The following is a 23,989-nucleotide window of genomic DNA, read 5'->3' as shown; positions in this document are numbered from 1 at the left end:
ACAAAACGAATCTAGTTTAAAGAATTTTAATGTAGTAGATTTTTGTCGAAAGGAATGCAAAAGCATCAACAGTATACGCTTTTACTGCATTAGAAACACATTTCGACAGTTATGTATCTTCAATGATGCTAGAGACAGATATATTTAAAAGCAGATTGATTATGTCTAGAATTGACTCAAAAGGTAGCGGTGTTTTCTGTACGTACAACTATCTCAAACCTGATTGGGTACCGGACAACCTTATTTCACGCTGCTACAAACGTTATTACACCCCTCTTTATGCCACCTACAAATCAGACCCCTGTATCAGCGGTTATAATTATTAGTAGACCTCTCTGTCAGCGGTTATCATTATTAGTAGACCCCTCTGTCAGCGGTTATCATTATTAGTAGACCCCTCTGTCAGCGGTTATCATTATTAGTAGACCCCTCTGTCAGCGGTTATCATTATTAGTAGACCCCTCTGTCAGCGGTTATCATTTAAGTGGGCGAAACGCACGTCTGGCGTATTAAATTCTAAACCTGTTAACTTTTGTTAGCTATTATTCGTGTGTTTCTCCCATTTATTTGTAGTGAAGTCCTGTCATGTAATGTTGTCATTTTAATGTTATATTTAACATTGCCATTAAAGCGGGAGGTTTGGCATGCAACAAAACGAGGTTCAACCCAGTATTTTAGGTATTTTTTAGGGTGTTTCTGGAATAGCAGCTTGAAATATTGTAATACATACCTTTGCTCACATCTATTATCATATAATTTTAGCAAAATTTGCAAAGCACATGGTATTTGCTCTTTGTTGAAGACCATTGTGTGATCTATAGATGTTAATGTCTGTGTCATTAAGTGTCTTGTGAAGAATTGTCTCATTGGCAATGATGCCAAATCTTCCTTTTTTTTTAATTTGTACATACTACTAGAGGAGATAAATTAATGTCCTTAATATAAAGTAAAACTTTTAATTCAAATATGTGAATACGCATGTAAGTTAGAAATATCGTTATATCACTAACCTTGATCATCAGAAACGAGTAGTACAATATGCGGTCTTCTATTGGCCTTTCTTTTGCAGTAGCCTAAAGATAACATCCGTTAACTAAGGCAACACCTGTTTACCGACGTTCAATTCAATGAATTGACAAATGAATTAAAAAAGATAAAAAAAACGGAGGAATCCCATAAAATTTATCTAGCAAATCGACACTTTGAAAATAACACCAGGCTCAACCCACCAGTTTTTTCTTAAAATGTCCTGTTCCAATTCGTAAATATGGCAGCTGTTTTCAAGTTGTCCGTTTTCTATATATGTTGGCGTTTGTTTTTGTAGCAGTTAAGTATTTCTGTTGTTCCGTTGTTTTTTCTTTTATTGTTGATGTGTTTCTTTTGGTTCAGGTTTGGGACCCAGATTTGTTTTCGAGTATTCGATTTATGATTATTAAACAGCGATATACTACTGTTGCCTCTTTTACTTAATATGTACGTTTTTCTGTTGATGTATTTGCCTCGTGTTTAAAAGTAAGAGCCTCTATGCATTAAATAGCGATATGTATTTTTAAAACGACATCAAATAAGATAGTTTTATGTTTGTACGACACACTATTCATTCTAACTTAATCAGAATCACGTTTAGGCAGGTTGGTAACATTAACAGTACCAACTTTCCCACACCAGTTGAGCATTTCGATCAGTCTAATTAAGGTCTTGAGCTGGCATGTCAGTAACTTCTCGTAATCCTTTTTTAATGTATGTTTCTTCTGTTGCCTATTCTGAAAGTGGGCTCGGACGTTTATTAAACTGAGTTTGAATATGCGAATTGCTGTGTGTTTTTTTTATTCTACATAGACTAGATGTAAAGGGGTTGAGATATTAAAAAATATGATTAACCCCCGCCTCATTTTTGCGAGTGTCCAAGCCGCATTTTTGCGAGTGTCCAAGGTCAGGTGCCTCATTGAACTAGTACACACTTTTATGAAGATGCCAGATGAGGTCCGCCTTCATTTGCGTGTTTGTCTCACTTCTTTGGAAACAAATTGGTGGCCTTGGTTGTTTTCTTGTCTGTGGTCGGGTTGTTGTCTCTTTGACATATTCCTCATTCTCAATTTTATTAATTATAATTTTTTTTCTTCTGAAAATTGTATTTTGTTTTTTAGTTGTGTATGTCAGAAGATCTTTCGTATAACATTTTAGTGCTGAGATCCGTAAACGATTGTTTTCAATGAAATTTTACTTTTTACAAAACATTTTCCTTCCAATTTTGTGCATGCATTTTAAAAGTAGAAATGCTGTTTTCAGTTCATTTTAGATCAATATAATATTGAATAATTATCAATAATCTTTAATTTAGAATTTAACATTGATACACTTCTGAATGTTTAAATTGTATTGATTCTTGCCTGTACAAACTATTTTGGCATACCTAATTAGTAGTGTTGTCAAATCGTACACTTTTGCCTAACCGGTTACTCGGATAATCGTTCGACCGATTAACCGGTTAACCGATAATTTAAGTTGGTGCTTGAAAGCCTTATCAAAAGAACCCTACACATAGATATAAGATGTGGTATGAGTGTCAATTTGACAACCTTTCATCCAAGTCATAAATACGCTTTTAGAATTGAAGTTTTTCCTCTAGCATTATAAGGCTTGTCTGTGAGGATTCCTGGCGAAGTTTGACTTTTAATAATCAAATACACCGTATCAACTATGGCGTTTGTACCAACTTCAGATTAAAAAATACAAAAAAAATCTTAATCTCGTAGAATTGAATATGTCATATGCCTGAAACCGATTATTCTTTCCTTTTCTCTTTCACGTATACATTGAGTACATTCACATTGGTTTATATTTCACAATTTTTGAATTTAAAGTAAGACTAACCCTTGCACTACGGGGTTGCACATTTAAATGTAGGTTTGTACAATATTAGATCGAAAACGAAATAATGAAGTAATTGGTAAAATTAAATCTCATTACTGATTTAAAGTTACTGTTAAGCAAACACGTGTACTAATTATGTTTCTTAAACATCCTGCCCCGAACTCTAATTAATTGTATGATTTTAGGATTAACAATAGCAATCAACATACTGGACAATTATTGATCTGTCAAACTAATTACCACGACGACAATTTTAAATAAAACATAACTTATTAATTTTTTTAATTTTCAACACAAATCTATATCAAATTTATCGAAATTGAAAAAAAGTCCGGTTAACCGGTTAGCGTTTTTGGTATTCGGTATTCGGTCGTTCGACCGATTAACCGGTTAACCGGTTAACCGTTGACAACACTACTAATTAGTTTAAAATGTAATCGTTAACTTTCTCTACTCTTTTTGCCAAATTAAGACGGAAATAGTAATTAATTGTTGTTTTATATAAAGAGAAATACAACATTACAAAAAATCATTATAACCTAAGAAAGTCAACAACAAGGAAATGATTCCTTTCTGAAAGCACTAGTTTTAAAAATCGTCAAGAGCTAACAAAAAGGCATAGTGTTACCAAAATCATCAGACTCAATACAGGAGACTAATACACTAGTTTAAATAATTCAGCAATAGAAACACACTACGATCAAAATGTCTTTCAATATACAAATCAAAGGGGATCATAAGAACAAGACCTGATGCAACCTCCTGTAATTCATGCATTACCATCATTGTGAATCTAAACTCTAATTGTCGGTAGTTTTCCGATATTCTAATCTTTGAAATAAAATTTAAAAACGAAAACACACTTTAAAGAATTTCACTTTCACAAATTTGATGAATTCACAAACGACACAAATTTTCTCAGAGGCGAGCAGCAAAACATGCCCTAAATGATAACGCATCAGAGAAAACTATTGAATGAAACAAACACTTCTTACCAAGAAAAGCGCCATATCTGACAAATCTTACCTTCAGCATAATTCAGCTGATAGCAAAGCAAAACGGCAAATATTTCTTTCCAATACAGCATCCTTCTTTATTGTTGCGAACTATTTTACAAATGCACGTTATTTATGAAAGAATGTTCAGGCCATCTGTTGTATTTTGCACATAAGTAAGGTCAACATTCTCCAAAAAAGACCTTGCCACAGATTTTCATACATAAACAACATGTTAACCTTGGAATTAAAGGCAAAAAAAAAAACTCATTTTATGTGAATTTTGTTAAAAGTATTGTACTTATTCAAAATTTGTGTAAAATAACATAGGACGTCCGTATATAATGTTGTTAACATCATTTTAGAATCTCCATATATCCGAAACAAATGCATAGGTTTTCCGTTTTATTGAAAATTAATTTGATTCTCATATAGATATAGGAAGATGTGGTAAGAGTGCCAATGAGACAACTCTCCATCCAAATAACAATTAATAAAAGTAAACCATTATAGGTCAAGGTACGGACTTCAACACGGAGCCTTGGCTCACACCGAACAGCAAGCTATAAAGGGCCCCAAAAATGAGTAATGTAAAACCATTCAAACGGGAAAACCAACGGTCTAATCTATATAAAAACGAGAAACGAGAAACACGTATGAACTTTTTAACAGACGACAACTACTGTACATCAGATTCCTGACTAAGGACAGGTGCACACATTTGCATTGGGATTAAACGTTTCAATGATATCAAACCTTCTCCCATTTTTGAAACAATAGTATAACATCACAACATAGAAAAACACACTCTTCAAGGCTTAACTCAATCAAAAATCACATACATGTATTTCAGTTTTCTAATTTTAAAAATAAATGATTTGACCATTCTCTTCTGGTTTTATGTATTATATAATCCGTGATCACGCCGTAATTGAATAACCCTAATTTAACGGCTTTTCAACATGACGACGTTACATAACATAATAGAATTTAATTATTGCATGAGAGATTCGCTTGTCTACAACTCAATATCAATACCATTTTCGATATTAATTGTACTGCACAAAATCCATTTCTACAATTGATGTGTCTGCATTGATGCATTTTAATGTGCGTATTGTTATGCGTTTACTTTTCTACATTGGCTAGAGGTATAGGGGAGGGTTATGATCTCATAAACATGTTTACCCTGCCGCAATTTTGCGCCTGTCCCAAGTCAGGAGCCTCTGGCCTTTGTTAGTCTTGTATGATTTTTAATTTTAGTTTCTTGTGTATAATTCGGAGTTTAGTATGACGTCCATTATCACTGTACTAGTATACATATTTTTAGGGTCCAGCTGAAGGACACCTACGGGTGCGGAAATTCTCGCTACATTGAAGACCCATTGGTGGCCTTCAGTTGTTGTCTGCTCTATGGTCGGGTTGTTGTCGCTTTGACACATTCCCCATTTCCTTTCTCAATTTTATCGAATATATGAAAATCTAAATCATATTTAAAAAATGAAGATCTCATGAAATCATAAAGGAACAAAAAGTAACATTTGAGCAAGACCTGATAGTGCATCAACTCCTGTAACACATATGATATAATCTTATTTGAAATTGGAAAGAAAAATAGACAAGCAATAGACAGGAATTCATTTTCACAAATTTAATGGATGGACAAACGGTACAAAATTGCTCGACACCACATGTTGCGATAATGATTATGCACAAGACCAAATTATCTTATTAAACAAACAATGCTAAGCACCCCCTCTGTCAAATCTTAACCTCAGCATGGTTACGGTGAAAATAAAATCAAATTAAAACTGCTGAGATGTCTGTCCAATATAGCATCCTTATTAATTGTCGTTAACTATTTAACATTTCAAAATTATTTGCAAAATAATATTCATTGCATATATCGTATAATGCGTCCTTGAGAGTATAGCAAGAATGTAGCTGTATTTTAGGGTCCGGATACTTTTCACAGGCAAATTTTGCTAACATGAAGTAGACAAGAATCTCACGTGAAATTTATGTCCAAAGTTTCACTTTACTTATTCATCTCAAATGAGCTTATACACGAAAATGATTTTAACAAATGTGTTATTTATCTTACATGATTTTGATTAAATTTGAAACTTTACATGTTATTTCATTTTTGATCTCAATTTTATGGAATTGTATGCGACTGTTGTACAAGTAAGAGGTTAAACTACTTATAAAACCGGGTTGAATCAACCATTTTCTACTAAATAAAATTCTTGTGCAAAATCGCGAGTCTGACAGTTGTTATTCATTTGTTTGAGCCTTTGATTTTTGCTTTTTAATTAAGGAGTTTCATTTTTGAATTTCCTTGGAGTTTAGTTGTTTTGTTTATTTACTTTTTAAATAAGATGCATGTACAACTCAGATGAACAGAATTTACGTGAGCATCGTGAGAGTCGAAATTAACGCGATATTCAAATGAATTTAAACTCATGTAAAAAGTCATGTAAAAAGTGATAGTCACATATTTTCATGAACATTTCCATGTATTTACATTATTTTAACCTTGAATTGAAAAAACATGGAATATACAAAATATAATTGATTTTCTTAAATTCTTGTAAAAAGTTTTACATTAAAACTCTTAAAATCAGTGTTAAATCACATGAAGTTGTCGTAAACGTGGTTAAAATAATGCATTTATTTTCCAAACATAAATATTTTAAAACAAATTTTCAACGTTGACGACGTTAGGCTAATTGCGACGTTTTAAACTATTTTACAACGAAAACCATTTGAAAGAATGTTATATAAAACGTAGAAAGTGGCCTATTTTTTTTTTTTTTTTTTTATAAAAAATGAAATGAGAGAATAAATATATTGTGTTTGTAATACAGAAAAGTTTAAACAAGTACACAATTTCAAAGATTTATATTAAGATCGTACTGTGCATAGTTAAAACATCAACCGTATTGCACCGTTTTTATTTTGCTTGCTACACGTTGATGTGATTCATTATATTTTATAGGGAAAACGGTACTATTTCATTTTCCAAGCATTAGGTTGGCCTTTTGTTTACCCAAGGAAGATGAAGGAAATCAACTAAGAAGTGCTGTGATTGGATGTTAAAGGGGCACTAGCTGTCAAATTCATGTTCACCGATTTTAATCAAATTCTTATATTTGATTTATAACAATGTAAAACATTTATCCAAACTATTAAAAGTCTAAAATTTACAATAACAGGGCACCGGCATGAAAATATTTAGCTCCGTTTCTTGTGTATTTTAGTTTAGACGTCATCTAATTAATTATCGAGTTGACCTCTAAAGTCATCCGATGACCATATAAGCGATGTAAACATAAATATAGAAATAAATTGATTAAGCAAACTCGTGCTGTTGGATTATTCTAGGTCTACTTAATTTCATATTATAGATGAAAAATAAATGTTTATCATCGTTTTTACCTGTATAAGAATGATGTTTTGTGGATTGAATCAGTCAATCAAATGATTTACCCTTGTTTCACTTTCAATATTGACATTCATTTCCTTTAAATAACTTTACACATACAAATCACTTGTTATTCATCTCAAGCTAAGGGGTTAAATTGAAATTCACATGAATACGGATTCAATGAGGTCGAATTATTCACTTGCAAGTGAATAATTCATAATCAATGTTTTCTGGCTTATTTTGACAAAATTGAACCATACTGGCTGCTAAAAACGAATTATTATTTCACTATTTGCATTTCATTAATGATTGAGCCAACAAAGTAATGTTTTAGATTTTTTATATATCTCGTAGCTAGTGCCCCTTTAAGGTACAAAATATTTATTTATCTATGGATAACTGCAGTGTGTGTATGATTACAGTATTCATTTTGAAACCTATTGAAATATTTTCTAGAGAATTATTCGAAAAGAATTGAAAAAAATCATAAATTCATAAAAATGACGATGGACACTGATAAGATAAACAAGCTCCGTTGGAAGTTGGTCATGATAATATTTGGCCTCAATTTTTGAAAACAGAATAATAAAGAACTCACATCAAACATACAGTACCTGATTTATCCCGGTTTTTATCATAAAAAGTGGTAAATTTAGAAAATGTTAGTATTGTATATGGCAGAATGAATAGTTACGTTTTCCCTATAAACATACAGATGATAATCCATCGTATTTGCGGACGACGACTTTCATCAATTGTTTGTTTTCTTAATTAGACCGTTTTGTTATGTTTGATAACAACTTCTGTTATTTGGTTTATTTAGTTATACGTATCTTACATGCAGCATAACTAAGCTGATAGAAAACCAAAACTGCTAAGAATTCTATCAAATATACTTCTATCATTTATCGGTGATAAAATATTTAACACATGCACAATATTCGCAAAAAACAAACCCAAACGTACAAGAAACGTACAAACCACATCAGAAATGATTGTCTTTTTCTAATTGAAGAATAACCATATCTTGAAAATAAAATCAATGATTTGTCTTAAATATTTTGGGGTATAAGCTACAATTGATATGGTAAAACTTAAGATAAGTTCGCGTCTTAGCATTTACAAAAAGATAAAGTTATTACGAGAGAGACACACAAATATCTTACAAGTCGCAGTCAAAGTAACACAAATGAAAAGGCAAGAAACGACACAGAAAACTAAAGAATATAATAAACTAGCCCTATCAAAAACCGAAAGTTATCCCAAGTGATGCAAAAGGGGAAAGAGCATGCTCAACAGGAGAAAACTGGCGTGATGCTCCTATACACTACATTGACGTGATACTCATATACACTACATTGACGTGATACTACTATACACTACATTGACGTGATACTCCTATACACTACATTGGCGTGATACTCCTATACACTACATTGGCGTGATACTCCTATACACTACATTGACGTGATACTCCTATACACTACATTGGCGTGATACTCCTATACACTACATTGGCGTGATACTCCTATACACTACATTGACATGATACTCCTATACACTACATTGACGTGATACTCCTATACACTACATTGACGTGATATACCTATACACTACATTGACGTGATACTCCTATACACTACATTGACGTGATACTCCTATACACTACATTGGCGTGATACTCCTATACACTACATTTACAAATATTTATTGATTATTACAATTCAATATGTGGTCACTAATTAATGCAAAGAAATGATAATGTATTTATGAGAATTGTAAAAACACCGATCTATTTCAATCAAATTTTGAGATTGTAAAGGATCAGAGGTTTTTTATCCTTCTTCACAAAATAAATGATTAAATGTGTACCCCTATATACTCAAACACACAAAAAACTTTTAACCGTTTAAATCGACTAAAAAATATCATGTTTATTCGTAATTAAAACACGAATGTATAAATGGTATTCACAAATCTGGAAATAATGTATTGGAAAAATGTACAGGTGAAACAATAAAAATAAAAATTGTACTTCTTTTCCTTACAATCAATATACCCATCATATACGTTCAGCAAAATTTAAAAAACCTGGTGTTCATTGATCCACCCTATCTATAATATACCTAATGTAAATCCGCCATGCTATCGTTTGATGCACACCAGTGCGCAATGAAGATTTATATTTTTAAAGGGAGAATATTCCAGAATGTTTTTGTCAATGTTAGCAACTGCCTTTGTATAATGAACAATATAATGTGAGTATATGTTATTTTGAAATAGAAAATAGTCAATGCCTTACGTGTGCTTATTGTGTTTGTATATAACATGGGGGTTCGATTTCTAAAATAATATATATAGTTTGTATAAATGCAATGTGGAGGAAGGAAGATAATTATAACACATCAACCGAAGAAACATACATATAATTAACACTAATGACAATAACTAGAGGATTGTTAAAAGTACCCGGAAGTACAGAAGCCGATGACATATTGATTATACCTATGCCATCGAGTACTATCATAAAGAAGACAAGTGTTTATTATTTGAAAAATTATACTACACATAAAATCATTGAAGCGATAAACTCGTTAACTGATATAGCAGTGGTTTATACCTTTAAATTAACCTTTTAACTACAAAATATATAAAAACACATTAATAGTGCCTTACAAGATTTTGAGAGGTCACCAGATATGGACTTAAAATTGTCAAAGTGGTTAAAATGTACAACAATAGGCTGGTAAGATATATTTTGAGGTGTTAATTCACTACTTTTGTTGTGGTTACATTTTAATTATTACAGCTTGTATCCAAACAATAATATTTTCATAGAATGAATATGTCTGTAGCGTTTCAAATTTCTACGAAATCCGATATTTTGATATTTCTAAAATTTCGGGAAAAAGTCAAACCTTTCATACATTTTGTTTCATTGTAAATAAAGGCAACAGTAGTATACCGCTGTTCAAAACTCATAAATCCATGGACAAAAAACAAAAAATCGGGGTAACAAACTAAAACTGAGGGAAACGCATTAAATATAAGAGGAGAACAACGACACAATATAAAATGTAACACACACAGAAACGGACTAAGCATTAGACAAAATCCTATGAGAATATCAAATATAACATCAAAACCAAATACATGAATTTGGGATAGATAAGTACCGTGACATGTCTTATAGTAATGTGAATTCACACTCAAAAATAAGAGAAAACAAACGACTCAACGGAAACACAACGTTAAAATGTAACACACACAGAAACGAACTATAATATAACAATGGCCATATTCCTGACTTGGTATAGGACATTTTAAAAGGACAAAATGGTGGGTTGAACCTGGTTTTGTGGCATGCCAAACCTCGCACTAAAAAATTAGATGACCTCATCCAGTGACAGTTTAATAGTCACTTTAATTGTTTTTCACGATTGTGTAAAGAAATGCAATTTTACATGTTTTCATCTTATGATTTTTTTTCAAGTACAGGATTTAATTATATATAACAGGCTAAATTAATCATATAAGGATCTTTCAACAAAGTTACACTTTAGATGCATAATTTTAATATATATTTAGACAATCAATATTAATTTTTATTTTAAAAGTATGAGCTTAATTAGTATAAAAACTTTTATTCCATGCGGCACTTGAATTACTTTGTAAGTCGTAGACTTTTTTGTGAGGAAGGCGGAAAAAAGTTAAAATTAATCTTAAGCAATGTTGTAAATCCACAAGAAATCGATTTTATAATTTGAAAAGAAATTATTCAATTTATATTTTTCCCTGTATCTCCTAGCAATAAAACAAGGTTCAACCCACCATTTTATATAAAAATGACCTGCAGAAGGAATATGGCAGTCGTTATCAAACAGTTCATTTCTATGTCTGTTTGCGTTTGTTTTTGTTGCAGCTCAGAGTATCTGTTGTTTCGTGATTTTACTCTTATAGTGCATCTGTTTATGTTTTAATTTGAACCCCGGATTTGTTTTCACTAATCATAAGTTTATTGAACAGCGGTATACCATTGTTGCCTTTATCATGTTTATGTAACAATTGTCGTTGAATAATAAAGTTTATTTAATACAAGAATGACAAATAACATCTGGTAAAGGAGGAGCATTATTAACTTGATCGATTTATTCTTTGCAAGGTCTACTGATAATGACCAGTCCATATCTAAATAGTTGTATGACTACATCTAGTTGGCAGAATATGATGATTCTTTTATATAAGTTCTGGTATTAAATTCAAAGCAAGTATAACCCTTACTTCTGTCTTGAATTTCATACCTCTAAATCGACATAATGTTGAGAATCCTCATTAGCGTATTTAAAGTAATAAAAACGTGTAGGATTCAATAGAAAAAAGTCGTTTTTACTGTGTACAGAAAATATGCCTTAATTCATCGTTGATTAATCATATTATACATTAATATTAAAGAGGTCAAATCATAAGAAAAATGACTTGCTCAAGATTTTGTCCATTAATTTATACTATTAAACGAGAAGACCTCATTTTGTGTGTCGCTTCTCTTCCTTCCACAATAAATTAATCATCATGCCTCTATGTCCTATAGGTACCATGTATTGTCGCATTTGTCATCCATTCTTATGATTATTCAGTTTGGGTTTTTTTGGCAGAAAAACGGATTTTTCCCTCATTGGACGAAATTTTGAGTCAGACTAGACATCCGGTTTGCGTTTTGGTTTTTTGCACTTTGTACATACCAAAGACTATGAATAACGTGTATTTGCTATCTGCTATCAATTTCAAGTTTAATATCCACGGCGGTCACTGAGTTTATTAAATAGAGAGGGGCTATATAATATGTCAATGACCGCCGTGGATCGATAAGTAAATTGAGAGTTGAAAGTAAAAATCATTATTGAAATCAATAGAAACAAAAAATATAGGAGTTTTGGAGGAAAACAATTGTCATGTCCCAAAGTACCTATATTTTTTTATACCTTTTCTGAAAATCTTCAGTCATAAAATCTTTTACAAAAAATCATCGGGTCACTAAGTATAGTAAATAGAAATATTGAAATAAATAGAAAACAAAAAAAAAAAATGGAAATTTTGGGGGAAAAAGGAGAAGGGCTTGAAAAACAATTGTCCTGTCCCCAAGAACCTTTAACTTTTATTAACTTTCTTGAAATTCTCCAGCCATTAATTTTTTTTACAAAAATTCAACCTACAACACTTTACATGTACTGGCTTTCAACCACACTCTGGATGCCCGCGATTTCGCGGGTGTGTTTCTAGCATTTATCATCCTTGCTTAAAGTATTTCAGTTTGGGTTATTTTTGGAGAAATACGAAAGTATAGGCGCTCATATGTTTATTTGTTCCGTCATCGGACTGACTTTTTGAGAAATATAAAAGACTTCCGCTGCCCTTTAGGCCTGTTTTGAAATTAAACATAATTTGTATAAGTACTTGGGACAGAACAATTATATTTTTGGGTTTTTCTGTATATTATGATCTTACATATACTATAGATAAAGTGTATTTGCTATTTATATATATTATGAATCTAATAGTTTTCTTTCCACGACGGTCACTAAAATATTTCTGTATACTACATACATATACTATGAATAAATTGTATACATTTTCTATAATTTACTATAAATTCCAATAGTCTACTGGGGTGACTTAATATATCAGTGACCGTTTTATCATATAGTAATTATATATATAATATATGTATGTTCATAATATACAGAAAACAGAAAGAATAAAAATCGGTATTAGGAAAAAAGGGGGAGGGCAAACAAAATAAAATGTGCTCAGTCCCCAAGTACCTTTGCCTTTTGATACCTCTCCTGGAATTCTCCACTTACATCTTTTTTACAGTTTACATACGCTCTATTTCCCCGCGATTTCGCGGGTATGTTCTAGTATTTATTAAAGGTTCCAGGATTATAATTTAATACACCAGACGCGCGTTTCGTTTACATAAGACTCATCAGTTACGCTCAGATCAATATATTCATAAAACCAAACAAGTACAAAGTTGAAGGGCATCTAGGACCTGAAATTCCAAAATATTGTGCCAAATATGGCTATGGTTATCTATGCCTGGGATACAAAAATACTTAGTATTTCGAAAAATTCATACTTTTGTAAACAGGAAATTTATAAAAATGACCAGACAATTAATTTCCATGTCAACTCCAAAGTGCTGACTACTGGACTGGTGATCTTTGGTTGAAGTTATTTCTAGAGGTAATTGTTTTTATGAAGTCCATGTGTCCCTAGTTTTTTTGCACAAACATTTTCATTTGACTATTGTCATCCGAGTATGTATAGTGTAATGGTTGTATTGTATCCTTGATATCTTTTTCTTTTTTAATTTATTAGCAGTGTCAGAAAAGGCATTCAAAATTAGCTATTATAATATGTCTAAATAACTTATTTTTTATGACTCGCCTTCAAATTTGGGAATGCTACAAAAATGGTGTAGATCATAAGATAAACGAATCCATGCCTATATTACACTTGCTGTTATAATTCGTTCATTGGTATTATAAGTGTAAATTAAACAAATTTTCTAATTATATCTCTACTGTGTAATTTATGGTTCGTGTAATTTTTTTTCTCAATGGATTTTCACAATACAATGATTGAAAAGTTTTTTTAAGCAGATGCAAATATTGTGGACAATTAAAAAAAACCTTTCTAAAAAGATGTGTTATGATTGCCAATGTACCAACTCTCCATCCATGTGAAAGTAAAAGATAATGCTTGCTTTGTTTATACTTAAGATACCTTTTTCTTCTTAAGATGCCCACTGTTGTTGCTTTCATTCGATTTACAGGAAACGTCAGTGTTTGGCAGATACGGTTTTGTTTCAATATCAATATTTAAATGATCTTTTAGTCATCCTTTGACTGATATTGAAAATCTTATTGAATTAAAACGATATACAAACTATTGCATTCGCGTTGTTCATGATTTTGTTTTACTCACATAAAATATGTTATAGAGTTTTGTATGAACGTATTCTTGTATTATTTTGCAGAGGATGTCGATAGCAGCTAGTCATGTGGACGTTATTCAGAAAACGAGGAAATTGTGTTGTGATATGTCTCATTACCCTGTTTACGTTTGTGACTTTCCTTTTGCAAACACAACAACAGTTCAATGGTATATTCTATTGAGAAGAAATTCTATTTAATCAGGTCGATGACACATTTATATTCAGCTTGTGTGAAGTTGCGTACTCAACTATCAGTTTTTTTCTTAATGTAATTAGTTGTTTATACAAATGTGGTAAACTCTTGGAATTTGATATATATTATTTATGGTTCATCTAACAAATGGACAAATATGGCCGTATTTTCACCTCAATAACTACTCTGTGTACAGACTTACCTGTACAGTTTGGAAAGTTTTAAGGCCTGGCATCCACCAGATATATAAAAGTTAAAATTATTTTGCATATGAGAAAGATAAAATCTTGTTTGGGTTACGATGGACATTTTTGTTCGTTCCTTGCTTTGACGCACGACAAGTTTTTTCCTTGATCCCTATATCGAAATGTTTTTTTAATGAAAAGTCCAGTAATAAAAAAAAATTCTGATACCTTTGAATCTTAGACAATGCAGTTATGAAACATTAATAAAATGATTAATATATCAATACACAGAATTAATTGCATGTATACATTGTATATCAATATGTTAAAGACAGTCTTATGTTTTAATTATTTTCCAGTTATTCCATTTGATGGCAATGTGTTAAACGTCAGCAGAATAGCGAAGGGACATAAAATTCCGAAACCTCTTCCGCAAAAAATTACATTATCAAATTCTTCACCGGTTGTTGAAACAGAAAAGCATGAGGTCAAGTTTAGAAGACCAATAGCACGAAACAAATCTCCTCAATCACCGCTGCCAACTTCAATCATGTGTCTAGTCCTCACAACACATACTACTTTACTGTCCAAAGCTAAAGCTGTAAATGATACATGGGGAAAACGGTGTAACAAGACTATTTTCTTCACTAATAGACCAAGTACACTACCGAATGTTGTTTACTTAGATTTAGCTAAAGATGGCCGAAAACATCTTACAGATAAGGTTGTTCGGATATTTGATTATGTACATACACATTTTACAGAATATGATTGGTTTTTAAAAGCTGATGATGATACATACGTTATTTTGGAAAACTTAAGGCATTTCTTATCATACTTTAAAAGTACTGAACCAGTGTATTTGGGCCAAAACTATAAGCTCTACACTAAACAAGGGTATCATAGTGGTGGTGCAGGATATGTTCTGAGTAAGGAAGCTTTAAATAAACTCATGTTTGGGATTAAATATAAAAACTGTCCTAAGGATGGCAAAGATGAAGATGTGGATATTGGAAAGTGTTTGGACAGCCAAGGTGTTTCTGTATATGATACAACAGATAAATTTAATCGAGAAACATTTCATGGTGGAACTATGGAGGACCATATGGTTGGACCATTATCCGATTTACTAAAGAATTATCCTAGTACACCGTCCAAAACGGTAATAAATATTATAATCCTTAGTTTACACTTGTTATATTCATAGAACTTATATATTACATACATTTTGTGAAGCAAAAGAAACTTTACAAAAGGTGATAAGCTTATTTGAACAAAAAGTCATGCATATTCATTACTTTTAACATATTCTACATAACATACTAGCAAAAAAAAGTAAAATAAGTAAGAAATACTGAAACATAAAAACTAAATGGCTAATATCTAATTTAACCATAGTGTACGATTTTGTGATAATATAATTTAATGGAGATTAACAATAGAATAATGCATAGATAGCAGGAGAAATTTCCCTCACTTTATGTTTGTTCCCTCTCAATCGCTTAACAAGATTTGAATATCGGCTAAAAAAGAAAAAGAACAACAGTCAAATAGTATTACGAAAAACACAACACAACACAAAAAATAAAGACAAATTAAAGCAACACGAAACTCACTAAAATCTTGGAGTGATTGCAGGTTCTCCTGAAGGGTAAGGAGATCCTGCTCCAGATGTGACAACCACCGTATTACTCACGTTAGTACAAGCCCGATTAAAAATCTATTTCGGTAAATCACATTAGAAAAAGGGGATACAAATCTGTTCTATCATTTATCTCAAGTTTGATGAGAAGATGCGTTCAACATAGTCACAAATGTTTGAATCTTGAAGTGAGAGAACTAAATTCAAGAGGAATATCGTAGAGCACGAGATGTATGCAAAATTTGACTAAAGGCCGTTAAACGAATGAATTGAAGGACTGAAATAAAATGAAAATGAATATATAGATAAGGCGATGTGGTATTTTTACCTATCGGACAACTATCAAACTAGTTTTCCATCACGGCGTGTGAACTATACAAGAAAGTTGTATCAATTACAAAAATAGATTGTAAATGAAAAAAAAAAAACATTTGTGTGCATACTTAAAATTTCTTTGAGAGATAATTTTTAAATTAATTGTGAGAAGATAGGTTTTATTATATGTTTTAAGAAAATAAGAGAAAAAATGGTGTCACCGAATTTGTCTTCTTGCTACAAGTAAATAAAACAAAATCCCTATTAGTCCAGTTTATTTTTTTTGTACTAAAAGTGTAAAACAATGATTCTTAAAACAAACACAAAAGATATTTGTTTATATATTTTGGATAATACAATAAATCACCAAGTTTTCTTTATATAAATTGACAGTCTAAATAAAGGCAACAGTAGTATACTGCTGTTCAAACTCATAAATCCATGGACAAAAACAAAATCGGGGTAACAAACTAAAACTGAGGGAAACGCATAAATATAAGAGGAGAACACTACAATGTAACACACACAGAAACGGACCAAGCATCAGACAAAATCCCACGAGAATAACAAATATAACATCAAAACCAAATACATGAATTTGGGATAGACAAGTACCGTGACACGTTTTATCGCAATTTCACAATTTAATTGCAAATTTGTCTCCAAATTTGCAGATTTGGGCAAATAAATTAGTTTTTATGTTTTGGTCGTAATAATAATTATTATAAGATTATTGTGTCATCTGTCGAAAGCAATATCAGAAACTATGTCATCTTTCGTATATAAAAAAAAAGATAGAAATGCATAACTTTTCAAATTGTATTCCTTCTCTCAAAATCTTTACGTGTCCACGTATATTAATTTACATTTGTGTTTCCCTTTTCAAAGTCTAATGTCATTCGCATATTTACATAGTTCTTGGTTTACTCTCCTTTATTACTTTAAAACGGAAACTATTTCGTCGTTGAGCACTAAACATATCTCGTGGGTAACCAGTGTAGAATCGTGTATAACAGTATTAACCAACGGTGCTTGTGATCTCCGACACATCACACATGAGTTACAAAGGTTTTATGTGTACATTAGTATTAACCAACGGTGCTTGTGATCTCCGACACATCACACATGAGTTACAAAGGTTTTATGTGTACATTAGTATTAACCAACGGTGCTTGTGATCTCCGACACATCACACATGAGTTACAAAGGTTTTATGTGTACATTAGTATTAACCAACGGTGCTTGTGATCTCCGACACATCACACATGAGTTACAAAGGTTTTATGTGTACATTAGTATTAACCAACGGTGCTTGTGATCTCCGACACATCACACATGAGTTACAAAGGTTTTATGTGTACATTAGTATTAACCAACGGTGCTTGTGATCTCCGACACATCACACATGAGTTACAAAGGTTTTATGTGTACATTAGTAATAACCAACGGTGCTTGTGATCTCCGACACATCACACATGGGTTACAAAGGTTTTATGTGTACATCAGTATTAACCAACGGTGCTTGTGATCTCCGACACATCACGCATGAGTTACGAAGGTTTTATGTGTACATCAGTATTAACCAACGGTGCTTGTGATCTCCGACACATCACACATGAGTTACAAAGGTTTTATGTGTACATCAGTATTAACCAACGGTGCTTGTGATCTCCGACACATCACACATGAGTTACAAAGGTTTTATGTGTACATCAGTATTAACCAACGGTGCTTGTAATCTTCGACACATCACACATGAGTTACAAAGGTTTTATGTGTACCTTAGTATTTTGTATGGTAGACGTAAAACCTTATCTCATATCCAATATATTTATACAATTGGTTAGCTCAATTCCTTTTTGTCATAGTGTTGTTAAATGCATCAGTAAAACAGAATCATTTCTAAATAACTTAAGGAGACTCGAGGGTATAAATATTTCAGAAAAAACTTTTTTTTTTTCATTACACATTTTACTTATTGCCCGTAGTAGTTGTTTCTTGTCATATGGTACAAAAATAATTCCAAAAAATCAATTCGTGTTGTCCCCAGATGACTTTTAAAATGTATATATCATTGAGCAAGCTCAAAATTATCTCCCTTTGGTGCAAAAATGCCATTTTTTTGGCATTATAATTAAAATATCTTTTTTAATTCAACGGTAACATATATTTTTTATTATATTTTTAAATAAGCAGTACTTAAACCAAACTTTGTAAAATTTGAGTGATTTCTGTAATTAAGTTCTTTTTTTATTTCGATATTTCCTCTATTTTCCCTATTTCTAGTAGTTCAACAGAAAAAAAGTGCCTCTACGAAAATGTACGCTTCTTTCGAAGCCAGATTGTGAGCGTAAAAAAACGGTGACCCCATGTTTTTATTTTATTTTTCTATTAAGTATAAGATAAAGTTCTTTTATAGAAAAATATAGCAAAATCCTATATTACAAAAAAAAAATGATTAAGACCCGCGAGCACCCTTAATATACCAAATATTATCTAGGGATTTACTGACGAGAACTTTCCATTTCTATGTAGCAACATTCCAGTAGCACCTGCATACGGGGTATATATCTCCCAATTGATACGATATGCCCGTTCTTGTATTTCCTATCATGATAGAGGGTTGCTGCTCACAAGAAAGCTATAGACTCTATATATATACAATATAAACACGATGTCGACACGATATTGTCAACATCCCGATAAATACGATGTAAACAGAAAGGTATAGAACATATTGATAGGATACAATGTAAACACAATAACGACACTATAAAGTTGACATTGCGATGTTGACAATATCGACAAAACATCGTGCACTGGACAGAGTTCCACATGTTGCACCCGTCGTGTAGCTCATATTATAACACATCCGGTATATAGTCTTACTCCGTAGATCACATTCATGAAAGGGAAGGGGGTTGTTTTTACAACGTAAGGAACATATCCGATATCATCTGTGAAATGGTTATTCCATAACGGTCAACCAACTCGTGATGGCGTCTGTAAAATTTACCAAGGGATGGTTTCAACTTCACCATTTGGAACTCTTGGTTTAATGAACTATGTCCAGTGCACGATGTTTTGTCGATATTGTCAACATCGCAATGTCAACTTTATAGTGTCGTTATTGTGTTTACATTGTATCCTATCAATATGTTCTATACCTTTCTGTTTACATCGTATTTATCGGGATGTTGACAATATCATGTCGACATCGTGTTTATATTGTATATATATAGAGTCTATAGCTTTCTGTTTACATCGTTCACATCGTATGCATCGCGATGTTGACAATAACGTGTCAACATCGTGTTCATATTGTATATATATATATATATATATATAAAGTCTATACCTCTCTGTTAACATCGTTCACATCGTATACATCGCGATGTTGACAATATTGTGTCAACATCGTATTTATAGTGTATATATAGAGTCTATACTTTTCTGTTTACATCGTTCACATCGTATAAATCGCGATGTTGAAGATATTGTGTCAACATCGTGTATATATAGAGTCTATACCTTTCTGTTTACATCGTTCACATCGTATACATCGCGATGTTGACAATATCGTGTCAACATCGTGTTTATATTGTATTTATATATATAAAGTCTATACCTCTCTGTTAACATCTTTCACATCGTATACATCGCGATGTTGACAATATTGTGTCAACATCGTATTTATAGTGTATATATAGAGTCTATACTTTTCTGTTTACATCGTTCACATTGTATACATCGCGATGTTGACAATATTGTGTCAACATCGTATTTATATTGTATATATAGAGTCCATACCTTTCTGTTTACATCGTTCACATCGTATACATCGCGATGTTGACAATATTGTATCAACATCGTGTTTATATTGTATATATATATATAAAGTCTATACCTTTCTGTTTACATCGTTCACATCGTATACATCGCGATGTTGACAATATTGTGTCAACATCGTGTATATATAGAGTCTATACCTTTCTGTTTACATCGTTCACATCGTATACATCGCGATGTTGACAATATCGTGTCAACATCGTGTTTATATTGTATTTATATATATAAAGTCTATACCTTTCTGTTTACGTCATTCACATCGTATACATCGCGATGTTGACAATATTGTGTCAACATCGTGTTTATATTGTATATATAGAGTCTATACCTTTCTGCTTACATCGTTCAAATCGTATACATCACGATGTTGACAATATCGTGTCAACATCGTGTTTATATTGTATTTATATATATAAAGTCTATACTTTTCTGTTTACATCGTTCACATCGTATACATCGCGATGTTGACAATATTGTGTCAACATCGTGTTTATATTGTATATATAGTGTCTACACCTTTCTGTTTACATCGTTCACATCGTACACATCGTAATGTTAACAATATAGTGTCAACATCTTGTTGTTGTATATACATTGTTTTTTGTTCATTTTTTTTTTTAAATAAGTTAACATGGTTAAGCAGTTAGTTATATAGTTAAAATTGTTTTCCATTTTTCATGTCGGCTTCTTTTATTGTTAACTATGCCATATAAACTTTGCTCAATGTTAAAGGCCATACGGTTATCTATAGATGTGCCAGTTAGTATGTATGTACTGGAAATTTTACTTATTTGCAATCATACCACTTCTTTTTTTATAAATACCTTTCTGTTTAAATTATTCACATAACAATGCTAACAATATTGTGTCAAAATCGTGTTTATATTTTATATTGAGTCTATGGTACGTATATAAACGTTAAACTAACTGCATTTGTTTGCACCTGTCCTTAGTCAGGAATCTGTCGTTCAGTAGTTGTCGTTTGTTGAATTGTTCATACGTGTTTCTAGTTTCATGTTTTTTTACATTAGACCTTTATTTTTCCTGTTCAAATAGTTTTACACTAGTGTTTTTTTTGTACCTTTCATAGCTTGCTACTCGATAAAACCAAAACTCCGTATTGATGTCAAACCTATAGGGGTATACTTATAAAAGATGTAACTCAAATAAAAAGTTGTCTCATTTGAACTTATACCGCATCTTCTTATATGTATACATCGCTAAGTTAATGATGTCAACGATGTAAACAATATATAAGAGTTCAAACAATGTTAACAAAGTTGACTAGATATCGGTTTAATATTGTGTACATCGCGATGTTAACGATGTCAACGATGTAAACAATATATAAAAGTTCAAACAATGTCAACAATGTTGACCCGACATCGTGTTTACATTGTATACATCGCAATGTTAACGATGTCAACGATGTAAACAATATATAAGGGATCAAACAATGTAAACGATGTTGACACGACATCGTGTTAACATTGTAAACATCGCGATGTTAACGATGTCAAAGATGTAAACAATATATAAGAGTTCAAACAATGTCAACGTTGTTGACACGACATCGTGTTTACATTGTAAACATCGCAATGTTAACGATGTCAACGATGTAAACAATATATAAGGGTTCAAACAATGGAAACAATGTTGACACTATATCGTGTTAACATTGTAGATATTGCGATGTCGACAATATTGAATAAACACAACATCGTTTTAACATTGTATACATCGCGATGTCAACGATGTATACATTATATAAGGGTTCAAACAATGTAAACAATGTTGACACTATATCGTGTTAACATTGTAGATATTGCGATGTCGACAATATTGAATAAACATCCTTCACTGGACATGAATGAACATGTGGAGCGGGATCAGCTTACCCTTCTGGAGCACTTGAGAAAACCCCTAGTTTTATTTGGGGTTCGTGTTGCTTATTCTTTAGTTTTCTATGTTGTGTCATGTGTACTATTATTGTCTGTTTGTCTTTTATATTTTTAGCCATGGCGTTGTCAGTTAATTTTCGATTTATGAGTTTGACTGTCCCTTTAGTCTCTTTCTTCCCTCTTTTTTAACATTAACGATTAGTAAAAATGTATATGTATGTAATAATAATGTAGTTTGGTTATAGATGGGAAACAAGCTACTGTATGACGCTTTATTTTTTGATACTATATGTTACTGTGCTAACATGTCAAACGCAATGTATTTCAATAGTATGACAATATCTGCTTATCTATTGCAAATATCTGAGCTAAGGCCAATTCGGTTTGGATTGTGTTTTTTAATCTCGTGTAGAGTTTCCAACACCTTCCTTCCATGATGCCATGATGTTGTTCAATATTCATTATCATAGTGTAAATTCCTTTTTATTCTTACACTTTTTAATAGTCTTAATGTTCAATAACTGATTCCTAATAAATTAAAACATATTTGTTTTACAGGGTAAAGACTGCTGCAGTACCAGTACAATAACCTTTCATTATGTCTCACCGAAGATCTAATATACTTGTGTTTGTTTTACAGGGTAAAGACTGCTGCAGTACCAGTACAATAACCTTCCATAATGTATCACCGAAGATCTAATATACTTGTGTTTGTTTTACAGTGTAAGGACTGCTGCAGTACCAGTACAATAACCTTCCATTATGTATCACCAAAGATCAAATATACTTGTGTTTGTTTTACTGGGTAAAGACTGCTGCAGTACCAGTACAATAACCTTCCATAATGTATCACCGAAGATCTAATATACTTGTGTTTGTTTTACAGTGTAAGGACTGCTGCAGTACCAGTACAATAACCTTCCATTATGTATCACCAAAGATCAAATATACTTGTGTTTGTTTTACAGGGTAAAGACTGCTGCAGTACCAGTACAATAACCTTCCATAATGTATCACCGAAGATCTAATATACTTGTGTTTGTTTTACAGTGTAAGGACTGCTGCAGTACCAGTACAATAACCTTCCATAATGTATCACCGAAAATCTAATATACTTGTGTTTGTTTTACAGGGTAAAGACTGCCGCAGTACCAGTACAATAACCTTCCATTATGTATCACCAAAGATCCAATATACTTGTGTTTGTTTTACAGGATAAAGACTGCTGCAATACCAGTACAATAACCTTCCATTATGTTTCACCGAAGATCTAATATACTTGTGTTTGTTTTACAGGGTAAGGACTGCTGCAGTACCAGTACAATAACCTTTCATTATGTCTCACCAAAGATGATGTATATATTGGATATATTTCTATACCATTTGACAGTGTACGGACGTAATTATAGCAGCAGTCAAAACGCTTTTGCTTAAGACCAATAATTTGCACTTGTAAAAATGGATGGACCTGGCTAATCAAATGAATACATTAGCTTGGAAAACAAATGAAATCGAAGTTACGAAGTGTACGAAGTGTACAAAGAGTACGAAGTGTTACTGAATGAACAAAGTTTGTGAAGACAGTAAACATTAGTTTGGTATTTGAAA

General features: G+C 31.9%; 1 protein-coding gene across 1 annotated transcript; it reads left to right on the top strand.

Moving 5' to 3' along the window:
- The first annotated feature begins 9,442 nt into the window (after nt 1-9,442).
- Nucleotides 9,443-22,999, top strand: LOC143046872 (glycoprotein-N-acetylgalactosamine 3-beta-galactosyltransferase 1-like). The gene is made up of 4 exons (XM_076219931.1): nt 9,443-9,557; nt 14,339-14,463; nt 15,034-15,836; nt 22,940-22,999. The coding sequence occupies exons 2-4, from the start codon at nt 14,361-14,363 to the stop codon at nt 22,997-22,999; spliced, it is 966 nt and encodes a 321-aa protein (XP_076076046.1). The 5' UTR covers nt 9,443-9,557; nt 14,339-14,360.
- Nucleotides 23,000-23,989: the final 990 nt, after the last annotated feature.

The sequence above is a fragment of the Mytilus galloprovincialis genome, chromosome 9 (assembly GCF_965363235.1).
Source record: "Mytilus galloprovincialis chromosome 9, xbMytGall1.hap1.1, whole genome shotgun sequence".
Lineage (NCBI taxonomy): Eukaryota > Metazoa > Mollusca > Bivalvia > Mytilida > Mytilidae > Mytilus > Mytilus galloprovincialis.
Note: the sequence above shows the minus strand (reverse complement) of the source record. Positions and strands in the feature narration are given on the sequence as shown.